This window comes from Bombina bombina, chromosome 11, assembly GCF_027579735.1.
Source record: "Bombina bombina isolate aBomBom1 chromosome 11, aBomBom1.pri, whole genome shotgun sequence".
In the NCBI taxonomy this organism is placed as follows: domain Eukaryota; kingdom Metazoa; phylum Chordata; class Amphibia; order Anura; family Bombinatoridae; genus Bombina; species Bombina bombina.
Window position 1 is genome coordinate 166,166,715 of NC_069509.1, and position 16,787 is coordinate 166,183,501.

Here is a 16,787-nt window from a genome sequence, read left to right on the forward strand (position 1 = left end):
ATGCAGTTGCTTTATTGCTAATATCTTTAATGTCAGCTTGATCTTTTTAAATGTATAGCTTTAGGATTTGCATCATTTAGCCCATAAGCACTGACACAGATATGAATTTTCTTCAGGTTAATGATTTGAACTTCTATAGCTTGCAAAACTGTAATTGTATATGACCAGGGGCAGACTGAGACCAACCGGGTCCCCGGGCAAAAAGTAGGGAAGGGCCCCACTGTGTAACACCCACCTACAGTTATGCAAATTTGTGCTAATGAGCATGGCTACCTCCCTGTCCTGCCCCAACTAGGCCCCCCAACCTCCAGTAACAGGACCCTAAACCTCAAGGGCCAGAGACAGGGCCCCCAACCTCCAGAGCCAGACCACACAATCAATGGCCCCAATAGCAACAGATCCCCCTGGGCCCCCACCCTCCAGGGCTGGACCCCACACTCTAGGACCCCCAGAGCAACAAACCCCCGATCCAGGGTCAGGGCCTCCCCCTAGAGCTATGGCCCCCATAAAACCCACACTTAACTGCTTAGTTACTTATAGCCACAGCTCATAACCACTGCACTACTGTGACTGTGAGCTTAGGCAGCACACTGGGAGCCTTGGAGATGCCACTGGTGGATCCACCTAGATGCTGGGCCCTTGGTCCAGATCCTATTTGCACAACTGCTCAGTCCACCCCTGTATATGGCCAACGTTTGTAAAATTGCACAGCATGATAAATATAGGTATTTACCACCAAACATGATTATTATTCTGCTCCTTATATATACTTTGTTTGACAGTAGGAGATTGCTGCTTCAATCAAAATGTAATCCTTTGCATTAAAGACATGTTTTGGCTGGTAAGAAGTTACATATATGTGTTATTTATATGTATATTTAACATGTTCTTACCTGTCTTTGATGATATCATATCTTGTAGAGTCAGAACCATTTTGTGTAGGAGTGGCATAGCAATTTTTCAACTGCAAAACAAACTGAGAAGTATCACCACCATCAAGAAATGTTCCAATATACAATATGGTTTTGTTTGTCAACACAACTGCAGATCCTTCATATGGAGAGAGATAACTTGCATCTTTGTAGAGCACAATACGTGCTGTAAATGTTCCTGTGCCTTCCATATTGATAACTACTGAGCTGTAATGATAATTGATAAATATAAGGCACAAATAGTATAAAAATATAAAAAACTTACATTCCTGCTTCATTTAATCAAAACTGTTCAAACAATCCTTTTATAGGTGCATTCTAAGGCAAAAAAATGCATCTGTTTGTTCCTTACAGCGTGGCATTTTTTTATTACTTACCATACAAAACTGTGTTATGAAAAAGCTCCCCAAAGGATTTACAAACCTAGCTTAAAGGGACAGTCTACTTTAGAATATATATTGTTTAAAAATATAGATAATCTCTTTATTAGCCATTCCACAATTTTGCATAACCAACACGGTTATATTAATATACTTTTTACCCATTATCTCAGTTCTTTTGACATACTTGCATTTTAACCAATCAGTGCTGACTCCTTTGTAACTCCATGAGCACAATTTGATCTAAATGGCACACATGAACTAGAGCTGTCTAGCTGTAAAAAAACCTGTCAAAATGCACTAAGATAAGAGGTGGCCTTCAAAATTAGCATATGAGCCTACCTAGGTTTAGCTTTCAACAAAGAGTACTAAGGGAACAAAGAAAAATTGATGATAAAAGTAAATTGGAAAGTTGTTTAAAATTGTGTGCCCTATCTGAATCATGAAAGTTTAATTTTGACTTGACTGTCCCTTTAAGAGTTACTCGGGAGATGCAAGCAATGCAACTTCAGAGCAAGAAATAGCTGTTGATTGGCGGGGTCACACAACTGCCTATCCTGATTGGCTAATCGTTTATGTCCTGTCCTGAAATAAATACACAGAGCGCCTCCTAAAAGGCTAAGACACTAGTAGTGACAAGATTATTTAAATAAAAAATATATTGAAATTCTATAGGGGTATATAAAATATTTTATAAGCTACTTATAGCTAAAATATACAAACAAGATACAAAAGTGGATCCACTTAAAATTAACAATAAAATATGCATATATCTATATAAAAAACAATACAATTGTGGTTAAAAACCACAACAATATACAATCTTAATCACAAAATAAATTACAATAAAACAGCTGTTGATGGTTGGATAAAAAATAAATATAAAAACATCAATTTACTGAGTAGGTGTCCATAAATATGTAGGTCCCAAACTTTAAATTCTTTCCAGAGAGTGAATGTCCAATATAAAGATTCTATTTTAAAACAGTTATCCTTATATATCCCTCGATAAACGGTGAAATGATGAAGTGTGTAAAAAAGAAAAACGTAGTGGTTTTCAAATCAAATTTCAAAAATTATTGTGAATATCCAAAAAATCCTGAAAAGATGATGTGATGAAGTGGGCGTGAATAATCAAAAATGTGTGTACACAAAAATGAAAAAAGAAAAAGGAAAAAATGTGAAAAAATAATCCAAATGAATATTTAGGATGTGTTAAAGTGAATAACACACTTATAAAGTGACCCTTATGTGAATACAAGATGTGAAGAGATGCTCCTAAAAAGTTATTCCTGTGTGTAAACGATGAAAAAATACAGAAATGGATCCTATGTCTCAGGGATCAATTCATTCAAAGATATACCTGTAATAAAACAAATATAACATAGTGCAAAACTGCTATTCAAACTTAGTCAGTAATTGAAAAGAAGCTTACCATATATGTCAACGCGTTTCGGCCCTAAGAACTGGGCCTTTATCAAGACTATAGATGGATTAGCATGGTAGCTCCTTTTATAGCTATTACTGGCCAATAAGTGCCAGTGTTGTTTTGGCGCCAAAAAATAACAAAGAATTACAACAGATGAAACAGAATGAACAGAATGAGACTGAAATATATACACCTAACAATACCAATGAGACTGGAACTAATGATGGGGTCACTACACAATCTAATGAGTGAGCAGAATGGGAAGAAGTATCACATAAGAGAGGGAGGCGAACATTTAGACCGCCACACAGGAGAAACAGATACGATTCTAACCCATACTCTTTTGATGACTCTACACGTAATTTTAATCATAATGAGAGATGGGAGAGATCATATAATAGAAGACCTGTATTCACAGATAACCCACTGCCACAGACACCTCTCAGACAGAATAATAGGTTGGAAGAAAATTACAGAGATCGAACCTATAATACAAACAATTATAGATCATATCAAAATTATAGACACTATCCAGATCCATCTCGTACAAGGCATCAATTTAATAATGATGGGAATAACGTCTCCTCCCACTTTTCTCCACAAGATAGGAGACATACTACTCCACACTATAACCATCATTATGCGAATAACAGATGGTATAATGATGACTACAGTTAACGGAATAATGCTAACTCTTGGGATGAGAGAGTTAGACGGGGTAATCCCCATCAAGGCAATAGAGATCAAAATAATAAAGGGGGCAACTGGAAAAGAAATTATTATAACAATAATAATAGATTTCTACCTCTGGATCAGAAAAATATGAGGAGGGATACAGGTGTACAGAAACATACACCGAACAAGAGACCTGAACAGACTGAGGAACAGAGTTCTAACATAGCTACAGGCAATAAAACAGATCAAGCCTCATCCTCAGGCCATTCTTTTTTAGGGGCACATCAGCCAGTAGCCAGAGTAATAGACAGAACATCAACAAAAAGAAAAAACTCACATCCAGAGGAATTTCTTACACCTACGGAAAAAAGAAAACTCGTAGAAGCAAGAGAGGAGGAAAGAAATTGAATAAGAATAAAAATCAAAGGGTAAATAATAGGGATGCACCGATACCGATACTAGTATCGGTATCGGTACCGATACCAAGTATTTGCATGAGTACTTGTACTCGTGCAAATGCACCGATACTTAAACCGATACCTCCACTTCCTACCCATATGCTATCTTGTGGCGTTTTTTCAAACTGTATGTTCCCATTTCATTTTAAACTGGAGAGGAGACTAAACAAAAAATTGTTTACTACTGTTCTGCCAATACAAATTGCTGTTATTTGTATTATTGTAGGAGAGATCACTGTATCTCGTTCAGACAAACCCCTGAAGTACTGGGCAGTTAATTAACAGATTTCCAGCTCTGGCTAAAATGGGCCAAAAATATCTTTCTGCCCCATGCAGTAGTGTGGAAAGTGAAAGACTGTTCAGCTTAGAGTCGAACCTCCATACACATGTCAGATTGATGTTATATAACAGCCCTACAACCCAATTGCATCACACCTTTAAATTTAATATTTTATTGTAATTTTTTTTATTTATAAACATGTTCAGTGAACTTTTTTTATTATTTCATAATGTCTTTTGAATTACAGTCCTTTATAATTATAAAGAAGGAATCTTAAATAATTAGTCTGTATTGTGCTTGGTAAACTGTCACATGACATAAAAAAAAGTATCGGTAATTGGTATCGGCGAGTATTTGAAAACAAGTATCGGTACTTGTACTCAGTCATAAAAAAATGGTATCGGTGCAACCCTAGTAAATAAGAATACAAATGAGAACAAAAATAAGCAAAAGAACACATGTAATACTGTTTCATCATCCGGAGGAATCTATAATTTAAGTACTGTAATACTATCAGAAAAGGAAACTTCAATATTAAATTATGGTTTGTCCTTTGCTCCATCTAAAGGCCTAAACAAATTTGAAACCATTGTTAATGCAAAGGAATTCATCAGAAGAATGACCTTAAAAAGGCCCTTCATAAAATCTCCTTTAGAATCTTATACATCTTATAATGGAAATATAGATGTAGCTAACAATGATTTAAGGTTGAGCCCATATCGACACACCAATCTAAAACCCAAATCGTCTTTTTTTCTAGTGACTAGTAAGGGTAATGCCATCGAAACATTCGAGACAATGGTAGTCAAAGAAATAAGAGACATAAAACCTAAAAAATTGAACAAATACAAACATAATTTGTCTAAAGAACAACTGCACACCATTAGGAAATTGGAAAAAACCACAATGTGGTCATCAAACCAGCGGACAAGGGTGGGGGGATTGTTGTCCTGAATAAAGAAGACTACGATCAAGAATGTCATAGAATTTTATCTGATGACCAAACTTATGAAGTATTGAAACAGAACCCGGTTGAGGGTTACAAAAGGGAGTTAGACAGACTCTTAGGAGAAGCCAAAAACAATAGAATACTGAACGATAAGGAGTTCAAGTATATAGGGACAAAAGACCCAATAACTCCGGTAATATACTACCTCCCTAAGATACATAAGTCCTTGGTGAACCCACCGGGTAGACCAATAATTTCAGGCATCGGATCATTGACAAGCAATCTTTCGGAATATGTTGACAGAAACCTTCAGAGATATGTTATGGGACTACCATCCTACCTTAAAGATTCAACCCAGGTTCTGAACATATTGAATAATATAGAATGGAATGACAATTACATATTAGCTACATGCAACGTCACATCCCTCTATACTAGCATACCCCATGAGGGAGGTATAGAGGCGGTGGAACTTTTCCTGAAAAAAGATGAAGAAGTACCAGAATTACAGAGAAATTTTATTCTTGATGCGATAAAATATATTTTAACACACAACTATTTTAATCATAAGGGTATTTTTTACAGACAGACGTGTGGCACAGCGATGGGGACCAGGTTCGCGCCGAGCTACGCTAATTTATATATGGGGCAGTGGGAACACATATTTTGGGAATCCTGCCCAGCTAGCGCGGACCTGGTCCTCTATGCACGCTATATTGACGACATTTTAATGATATGGAAAGGCACAAAGGAGGACCTATTACACACAATACAGGTTATGAACAATAATACCAAAAACTTAAGATTCACTTTTGAAATCAGTGCCAAGGAAATTACATTTCTAGACCTGAAAATTGAGGTGAAAAATGGAATATTGGAAACATCCACGTTCTTCAAAGAAGTGGACTGTAATAATTATATCCACCAGGAGAGTTGCCATCATTTCAAGTGGAAATCCAATATTCCTAAGGGACAATTTCTTCGCCTTAAGAAAAATTGTTCAAACCCAGAAAAGTGGGAAGAACAAGCAACAATACTTAAAGGAAAATTCTTAGAGAGAGGCTACGAAGAGGATAGCCTAAACCAAAATATGGAAGAAGTCCGGAATAAAGATAGAAGAGACTTATTGAAATATAAAAATAAAAACAAAAATAAGATGGGCTTGTCAACCAATAGTGAAGATACTCTTATTGTCCCATTCATTACAGGATATAGCGAAAATAGATATCTAATAGAAAGAATAATCCGAAAACATTGGCCACTCCTGAAAGACAATGAAATTATAGGAGAAAAACTTCCACCTAACCCCACATTTATTTACAGGAAAGCCAATAATCTCAAGAACATATTGTCCCCTAGTGTTCCCAAGACTCCGCAAACAACTAGCAAAGATGTCTTTGGTAGAAACCTAAGGGGTTTCTTTCCTTGTATAAACTGTAAAGCGTGTGAAAGGGGAATAAAAACACGAAACTTTATTTCACACAATTCTAAAGTGAAGTATGAAATTAAAGATACAATAAGATGCACAAGTAAGGGGGTCATCTATATGATACAATGTAACTGTGGTCTACAATATGTAGGCCAGACCTCCAGACTTTTGAAAGACAGAATCAAAGAACACCTGTTAAAAATCAAGCATAAAAATGTAGACACACCACTATATCGGCATTTCACGCAGCAACATCAGGGAAGACAAAAAGATCTCAGCTACATAGGTATCCAATTGGTTACAGCCAATTGGAGAGGGGGGAACTATGAAAAGAAACTATTAACTGCTGAATCAAAATGGATTTTCAATTTAGATTGCCTTTACCCTAAGGGTCTTAATAACAAAGAAGATCTATCTCATCTTCTTAACTTAAGATTATAGCCGCTGTTATTATTCTATCCTATAGGTGTAGCTTAAATAGGTGCATGCATTTTCATACTAGCATAGATTAGGCACACCCCCACATAGAGTATATGTAGGCATTTGAAAGAGATAGGTCTTATTGTAATTGTGATTTCAAGTACTTCTGTTAATATAACCATGCACCCCCCCTCTTCACCTGCCACTTTGCATTACTATTACTGATGGAGAGTTTCAAATATTGAAATATTTTAATATTCTAATTTTTATAAATTTTAATTATGTTTACAATCGATGTTCATTATCCTAATGTTTTTATCATGTTTATCATTCGAACAATTTAATTATATTTTAATTATGTTTACAATCGATGTTCATTATCCCAATGTTTTTATCATGTTTATCATTCCAATGTTTTTTAGCCCTGGGTCGTCTCCATATAGGAGGCTATATGACAATGTTTATCTTAATAGGTTTCTTGATATTTCTATATATCAAAAAAAATATATGATTTTTTATGACATTCCAGAAGACATTCTATACGCTTTTCCTAAATAGATATCTCTATAGGGACAGTGATATTATTGCTTACATTTTAGGACCCTTTTAGATTGTTATATTTTTTAAATAAGAATCTTCTATTTTATTTTATTGTATTCCTTAATAGTGTCATATCCACTATAATATTTATTACTTTGATGTCTTCCCTAAGTAGAATACATTTTTCATTCACTCGTCTTTTCTGTCAAAGAAGGGCCTAACAAGCAGCCTTACAATTTTCAAAAATAGCTAGTTACCTTAGGATAGATTAAGCCTATTTTCAGATCAGGCATGGTAAATCTAAATATATGACTGAAAATTGTTCTATTCATTCACTCTTATATTGGTTTCCATGGTGATAAATGACTGAACACACACTTCCGGTTTGCCGATTTTAGGCAAATATTATCTTTCAAATATTAATGAAACAAATAAAAATGAACATGTACTTTATTTGAAACATAGCATGAATTTACCATGAAACTAGGAACATATATACAAAAATAGAATAAACTCAATAGTACTTCCAGGTCATCAGGAACAGGAAGTAGAGGTTATATTTTTTTACTTCCAGGTCAACAGGAAAAGGAAGTAGAGGTTATTTTTTACTTCCAGGTCAACAGGAACAGGAAGTAGAGGTTATTTTTTGGCGCCAAAACAACACTGGCACTTATTGGCCAGTAATAGCTATAAAAGGAGCTACCATGCTAATCCATCTATAGTCTTGATAAAGGCCCAGTTCTTAGGGCCGAAACGCGTTGACATATATGGTAAGCTTCTTTTCAATTACTGACTAAGTTTGAATAGCAGTTTTGCACTATGTTATATTTGTTTTATTACAGGTATATCTTTGAATGAATTGATCCCTGAGACATAGGATCCATTTCTGTATTTTTTCATCGTTTACACACAGGAATAACTTTTTAGGAGCATCTCTTCACATCTTGTATTCACATAAGGGTCACTTTATAAGTGTGTTATTCACTTTAACACATCCTAAATATTCATTTGGATTATTTTTTCACATTTTTTCCTTTTTCTTTTTTCATTTTTGTGTACACACATTTTTGATTATTCACGCCCACTTCATCACATCATCTTTTCAGGATTTTTTGGATATTCACAATAATTTTTGAAATTTGATTTGAAAACCACTACGTTTTTCTTTTTTACACACTTCATCATTTCACCGTTTATCGAGGGATATATAAGGATAACTGTTTTAAAATAGAATCTTTATATTGGACATTCACTCTCTGGAAAGAATTTAAAGTTTGGAACCTACATATTTATGGACACCTACTCAGTAAATTGATGTTTTTATATTTATTTTTTATCCAACCACCAACAGCTGTTTTATTGTAATTTATTTTGTGATTAAGATTGTATATTGTTGTGGTTTTTAACCACAATTGTATTGTTTTTTATATAGATATATACATATTTTATTGTTAATTTTAAGTGGATCCACTTTTGTATCTTGTTTGTATATTTTAGCTATAAGTAGCTTATAAAATATTTTATATACCCCTATAGAATTTCAATATATTTTTTATTTAAATAATCTTGTCACTACTAGTGTCTTAGCCTTTTAGGAGGCGCTCTGTGTATTTATTTTTAGCACTACATTCACCTTTTTGGGGGCGCTGGTACCCACAATACTAGGAGCTACAGACACAAGGTTGAGCGCTGTCAGATTTTAACAGATTTTTATGTCCTGTCCTGAGCCAGCCATCCAAATTCACTCATTACATTAAACATATAAGAAGAGGTAGATACCTGACAAAGGGATTCAAAGCTGTTTCAAGAGTGATCCCTATGTCCAGTGGGTAAACACAGGAATATGTGATACTGACAACATCTTCTCCACCAATTGATGAGTTGGTATCCAGAGACAAATAAATTGTGTTTCTGTAGATCAGACTTGATGCATTTTTCTATAGGATAAAAGGAATATTAGAAAGAATTACACAAGATGACAAACGTTCTTTAGCAATAGAAACCTAATAAGATTTAATGTAATAAGATCACTATAGACTTAAAGTGACAGTAAAGTAAAAAATAAACTTTCATAATTCAGATAGAATATGCAATTTTAAACAACTTTGCATTTGACTTATGTTAACAAATTTGCTTTGTTCTCTGGGTATATTTTATTGAAGAGTAAAACTAGGTTGAGTTCAGGAGTGTGCACGTGTCTTTAGCACTCTATAGCAGCAGTGTTTTGCAACACTATATAACAAAGCTACAAATAGTGTTGCAAAACACTGCTGCCATAGAGTACTAAAGACACGTGCACACTCCTGAGCTCTTATGAGCCTACTTAGTTTTACTCTTCAATAAATTATACTAATAGAACAAAGCAAATTTGATAACAGAAGTAACATAGTAACATAGTAACATAGTAGATAAGGTTGAAAAAAGACTGAAGTCCATCGAGTTCAACCTATACAAATCTAAAATACTTACAAAAAGCTCCAGTTAAGCTTAAATAACCCCATTAAAATGTGACCCATTTAATACTAGCAATCATATCCATGAATTTTGTTTATATACAGAAATTTATCCAGACTATTTTTAAATGTATCTATGGTATTGGCATTCACTACCTCCTTTGGTAATGAGTTCCACAATTTTATTGCTCTTACAGTGAAAAAACGTTTCCGTTGCAGGAGATTAAATCTCCTTTCCTCCAACCTTAAATTATGACCTCTTGTCAGAACCAATTTTCTTGGAATAAAAAGAGCTTCTGCCATCTCTGTATATGGGCCTTGAATATATTTATATAAAGTAATCATGTCACCTCTCAAGCGCCTTTTTTCTAAAGAGAACAGACCCAGTTTGGCTAGCCTCTCCTCATAGGTTAATTTCTCCAATCCCCTTATTAGCTTTGTGGCCCTTCTCTGAACTTTTTCTAGTTCTGCAATATCTTTTTTAGCAATCGGTCCCCAGAAAGTAAACTGGAAAGTTGTTTAAAATTGCATGCTCTATCTGAATCATGAAAGTTGAATTTTGACTTTACTGTCCCTTTGAGGACCGTAAAATGCAATAGAATTGTTTAACCAAAAAATGCATAATAAAAAAAGACAATGCAAAAGCACTTAGTCTGAACATTAAACGAGCAGCAGATTGTTTCTGACAATATTCAAAACTTACTTCAATTTGCCAGCCTTGGTATCATGTTACAGCAATCAGTCAATCACAGACTCATAATTTTATTCTATCTGAATCATAAAAGTTTAATTTTGATTTTATTTGCCAACCCTTAGAACGGGCTACTGAAATGTGTTCTCCAAGGTAACACCCCATGTAAATATTTTTTTTTTTTCAATTCAGTGTTTAGTTGCAGATATATACTATGTATATAAAATGGAAACATTAATGATTAAGTATTCATTTTAAATAGGCAAATACGATGGATTCATAAAAAAAAACTGCAAATTTGTTTTCATACAGTCAACGTTACCACATTATCAAAGTATACAACAAAATGATTCTAACCTTGTGTAAACATTTATATTAATTATATCCATTTATATTAATTACATAGCATTTTAATTTAATTAATTATATAGCATTTCCCCCAAGGAAACTCAAAACACTTATCACATGACCTTAAAAAACACTTATCACATGACCTTAATATATTAACAGTATCTGATAAACAATTACAAGGTAAGTTTGGTTTTAATTTTTCTGTAAGTTGTTCTACCATGAGATGCTTCATTCGGACATAAAACACAATTAAAAAAAATGTTTAGGTGGATGGAAAGCTTAATTTGCTCTGCTGGTACTATAGCAAATGTCCGCAGGGACAGAAAGGCCACTAGCTATTTAAATTAAATACAAATATAACCATTTTGGTGCTCATTTATGAAAGGAAGCTTGAATTTCTTTAAGTGTGTCTATCTATCTATCTATCTATCTATCTATCATAGAAACAAAGATTTTGATAGCAGATAAGAGCCATAGGCCCAGCAAGTCTGCCCAATATGTCCTAAAGGTATAAATGTATCTAGTTCGTAGGATAGCCTTATGCTTGCCCCAGGCATTCTTAAAGTCACCCACAGTGTTTGTCATCACCACCTCTTGAGGAAGTTTATTCCATGAATCAATCACTCTTTCTGTAAAGAAGCTTCCTCAAATTACTCCTGAATCTACTACCCTTCAGCTTCAGATCATGACCCCTTGCTCTGAAATTTTTCTTTTTATGTAAAATACTCATAAAGAGTTTATTTATATCATATATCTATCTATCTATCTATCTATCTATCCATCTATCTATCTACAGTATCTATATCTATCTATCTATCTATCTATCTATCTATCTATCCACATACCCACACAACATATGTATTTAAATTAAATTATTTGATCTGCATAGTGAAAATCCTGAGAGTGTTTGTTTTTAATATGTTATTTCCGGTTCCTATAAACTTTTTTTTGTTCTTTAAGTTAGCCAGATAATACAACTAAATGGCATATTTTGCCTTTTTTATAAAACATTTGAAAAGAAAAAACATTAAACTGAAGATGCAGTTTGCAATGTTACCACTAGGTGTCGATAAAATATCAGGTTTGCTTGTTTATCCCCTTAATGACCGGACCATTTTTCAATTTTCTTACCCTTAATGACAATGGCTATTTTTACATTTCTGCAGTGTTTGTGTTTAGCTGTAATTTTCCTCTTACTCATTTACTGTACCCACACATATTATATACCGTTTTTCTCGCCATTAAATGGACTTTCTAAGGATACCATTATTTTCATCATATCTTATAATTTCCTATAAAAAAAAATATAAAATATGAGGAAAAAATTGAAAAAAACACACTTTTTCTAACTTTGACCCCCAAAATCTGTTACACATCTACAATCACCAAAAAACACCTATGCTAAATAGTTTCTAAATTTTGTCCTGAGTTTAGAAATACCCAATGTTTACATGTTCTTTACTTTTTTTGCAAGTTATAGGGCCATAAATACAAGTAGCACTTTGCTATTTCCAAACAACTTTTTTTCAAAATTAGCGCTAGTTACATTGGAACCCTGATATCTGTCAGGAATACCTGAATATCCCTTGACATGTATATATTTTTTTTTAGAAGACATCCCAAAGTATTGATCTAGGCCCATTTTGGTATATTTCATGCCACCATTTCACCGCCAAATGTCATCAAATAAAAAAAAAGTTCACTTTTTCACAAATTTTGTCACAAACTTTAGGTTTCCCACTGAAATTATTTACAAACAGCTTCTGCAATTAAGGCACAAATGGTTGTAAATGCTTCTTTGGGATCCCCTTTGTTCAGAAATAGCAGACTTATATGGCTTTGTGGTTGCTTTTTGGTAAGTAGAAGGCCGCTAAATGCTGCTGCGCACCACACGTAAATTATGCCCAGCAGTTAAGGGGTTAAATTAGGTAGCTTGTAGGGAGCTTGCAGGGTTAATTTTAGCTTTAGGGTAGAGATCAGCCTCCCACCTGACACATCCCACCCCCTGATCCCTCCCAAACAGTTCTCTTCCCTCCCCCACCCCACAATTGTCCCCGCCATCTTAAAGTGAAGGTCAATTTTAACTAACTGCACAGCACCCATGTAAACATTATCAAATAACTATTAAAGTCGCTAACATATTTTTTTTAAAAAGTATATGAATTTATAGTAAAATATATATATATAATACCGCCGTTTCTTATTTGTACTCCTCCCCCGCTCCACTTCCTTCTTTGCATCTAATGACGTAGCGAGCATATCAACAAGCTCACCGCGTCACTTCAAAGCTCGTGCACAACACCGGGTTCAGAATGCGCATGCGTATTTTAACCGCATTTGCGCATGCGTAGAAATTTTCAGTACGTAGCACTGTTAGATTGTATTTACACAAATGTAAACTTGGATCCATACTTTGGAACGCAATAGTGTAAATCGCTTTCTCTGTCTAATTCTAATTTTTCTCTGTCTAATGACTAAATCAATGTAACGAATGAAGACATACAGCGCAATACGCATGCGCATATCATGCACGAGCATGAAGACGATGACGATAGCCCCGGTTACACGCATGCGCAATAGTGATTGATGACGCGGGTAAAAAGGGGCAGGACGCCCCGGGGGAAGAAAAGTAATTGGCTCTAGGATGTAGAAAACCTGTCAATCAATTGAGGGAAAATATCGGGCGGACAATTACGGTAATACGGAGGGTAATTGTAAATTAAAAATTTAAATGACAAGAATATTTTTCAAGCTATTGATGAATGAACATCATACTGATTTCACATGTAAAGTCTCAAACTGTAAACAAGAGCGTTGGACTTGACCTTCACTTTAAGTACTGGCAGAAAGTCTGCCAGTACTAAATAAAAGGAGTTTTTATTTTTTTTTATAAAAAAAAATAAAATGTTTTAGCTGTGATGGACTCCTGCCTTAGCCCCAACCTCCATGATCCCCCCCCCCCAGCAATCTAACCCTCTCCCCTACCTAATTGCCGCCATCTTGGGTACTGGCAGCTGTCTGCCAGTACCCAATTTGCCCCCAAAAAAAGTGTTTTTAATTATTTTTTATTACTAATTTATTTTTTTCTGTAGTGTAGCAGCCCCCCACAATACCCCAACCCCCTCCCCCTCCCAGATCCTAATATATATATATTTCCCCCCCTCTTCCCACTCATTGGTGTCAGTGTGGGTAGGTGATCGCGGGCGTGCGCGCGCACCCGCGCGCGCACGCGCACGCGCATGCGCGCCCCCGCACGCTCCCGGCACCCGGCGTGCACATTGCACTAACAGGAGCCGGATGCCGGGTAGCGATGGGCCGCCCACCCGCCTCCCAGTTGCGCTCCCACCCACCAACGAACCGGCCGCATCGCTACCGGTGCAGAGAGGGCCACAGAGTGGCTCTCTCTGCATCGGATGCTTTCTAAGGGTATTGCAGGATGCCTCAATATCGAGGCATCACTGCAATACCCTGAGAGCTGCTCGAAGCGATTGCGATCGCTTCCAGCACTCTCTTAGACAAGTGACGTACCAGGTACGTCCATTGTCACTAACTGCAAGTTTTTGCAGGACGTACCTGGTACGTCACTTGTCATTAAGGGGTTATGAAACATAATGTCACTGTCAATTTTGGCTCTAAAATCACTTGGCTCTTTAGGGAAACGGTTTAGTTTCGTCAAAAATTTTATTTTCAGTTAGTTTTAGAATTTTGTTTTAGTCCATTTACGTTCTGGTTGTGTTAGTTTCCAGCTAAAATATTTGTTTTGAGCTACAGTGCAGATTCTTGCCATTTTTCGTTTTCTGAAGCTGTATTCAGCTATATTAGCTTTCATTTCGCCACTCTATGTAATTTTTAAAGGGACAGGAAACTCCAAAAATTTCCTTTATAATTCAGATAGAACATACAATTTTAAACACAACTTTCAAATTTACTTTTATTATAAAATATGCTTCATTCTCTTATTATCCTTTGCTGAAGGTACAGCATTGCACTACTGTCAGCTAGCTGAACACATCTAGTTAGCCAATCACAAGAGAGAAATGTGTGCAGGCACCAATCCCCAGCTAGCTTCCACTAGTGTAGGATATGTGCCTATTCATTTTCAACAATGGATACCAAGAGAACAAAACACATTTGAAAATAGAAGTAGTTTTAAAAAGTGTCTTAAAATTGCATGCTCTATCTTATTCTTGCAAGTTTAATTTTGATGTTCCTATCATAAATGTATTATTTTATTTATACTTCTTTGTGCACTGGATTTTTGGCAAAACTAAACAGTTTACTTAAAGGTACAGGTTACTAACTACTACCATTATACTTACTATACTGAAAGTGTCTATTCTTAACCCTTTGAGTGCTAATGACGGCTCAGAGCCGTCATGAGCACTCTCCCACCTTGAGGGAGATCTGGGGGCTCCTTACTGCTCCTACCCCGGCGATCATGCCTGTAGAGTGACAGGCATCGCCGGGGCTTCACGTGATGTGCGGTGACGTCACGCGCAATGACGTGATGACGTCACCGTGCAACTTTATTTATACTTAACAATGTTAAGTATAGGAGGAGGGGGCATGCTGCTTAGAAGCCTGTATCTCAGGCATCTAAGCAGCTACAGACCCCCAAGACCCACTGTTGGAAAGGCAATCGCCTAACCTTTCCAACAGTGTAAGTCTTGGGGGTCTGTAAAAAAATAATATTTTTTTTTTTTTCTAAGGTGGGAAATGGCTAAGCAGCCAAAGGGTTAAAGGGAAATGAAACACAATTTTTTTTTATTCATGATTCAGATAGAGCATTCACTTTTAAACAACTTTCCAATTTACTTATTTTATGTTATTTGCTTCTTTTCCTGGTATCCTTTGTTGAAAAGCATACCTACAGTTAGGCTAAGGTGTAGAAGCAGGAAGGAAGCTAGCAAATGATTGGTGGCTGCACATATATGCCACTTGTTATTGGCTTAACAATATGTTCAGCTAGCTCCCTTCAAGTAGTGAATTGCTGCACCTTCAACTAAGGATACCAAGATAATGAAGCAACATTGATAATATAAATTAAATGAAAATAAAGTGTATGCTCTGGTTGCATTTCTCATGGCCTTTTCCTCCAGGATGGTCATGTTGGATGGACATGAAACCCAAAATGTTTCTTTCATGATTCAGATAAAGCAGCATGTAATTTTAAACACCTTTCCAATTTACTTCTATTTTTTAATTTACTTATTTCTCCTGGTATCCTTTGTTGAAAGCATATCTAGATAGGCTCAGGAGCTTGGAGCTACTTTCCAATTTACTTATATTATCAACTTTGCTTCATTCTTGTTGTATCCTTTATTGTAGGAGCAGCTATTCACTACTGGGAGATGCACATATATGTCTCTTGTCATTGGATTACCAGTGGGTTCAGCAAGCTCCCAGTTGTGAATGGCTGCTCCTTCAATAAAGGATACCAAAAGAATGAAGCAAAGTTGATAATAAAAGTAAATTGGAAGGTTGTTTAAAAATACATGTTCTATCTGAATCATGAAAGAAAAATTATGGGTTTCATGTCCCTTTAATAATTACTTTCTATTTAGGTTACAAATGATTAAAACAAAGAACAAAAACAACACAGTACACAGTCACATACATACATATTTTTCCACACCATACTTTCTTGTCATCAGTTGAATTAGCACAATGTGGTGTTACTCATGAAGTGTCAGTAACGCCATGTTATTGCGTTAACTATTTTACTATGTCCACACAATCCCATTATCACACATACTTGTCATTGATTGAATTAGCGCAATGTGGTTTTACACTTGTAGTG

General features: G+C 35.5%; 1 protein-coding gene across 1 annotated transcript in view; it reads right to left on the bottom strand.

The window, feature by feature from the left end:
- Positions 1-16,787, bottom strand: part of LOC128642102 (uromodulin-like) — a 90,243-nt gene that overhangs the window by 11,959 nt on the left and 61,497 nt on the right. The window contains exons 12-13 of the mRNA XM_053694763.1: positions 9,272-9,429; positions 894-1,139 (exon numbers count right to left, since the gene is read on the bottom strand). Coding sequence (XP_053550738.1) covers positions 894-1,139; positions 9,272-9,429 — 404 coding nt within the window. The remainder of the gene's footprint in view (positions 1-893; positions 1,140-9,271; positions 9,430-16,787) is intronic.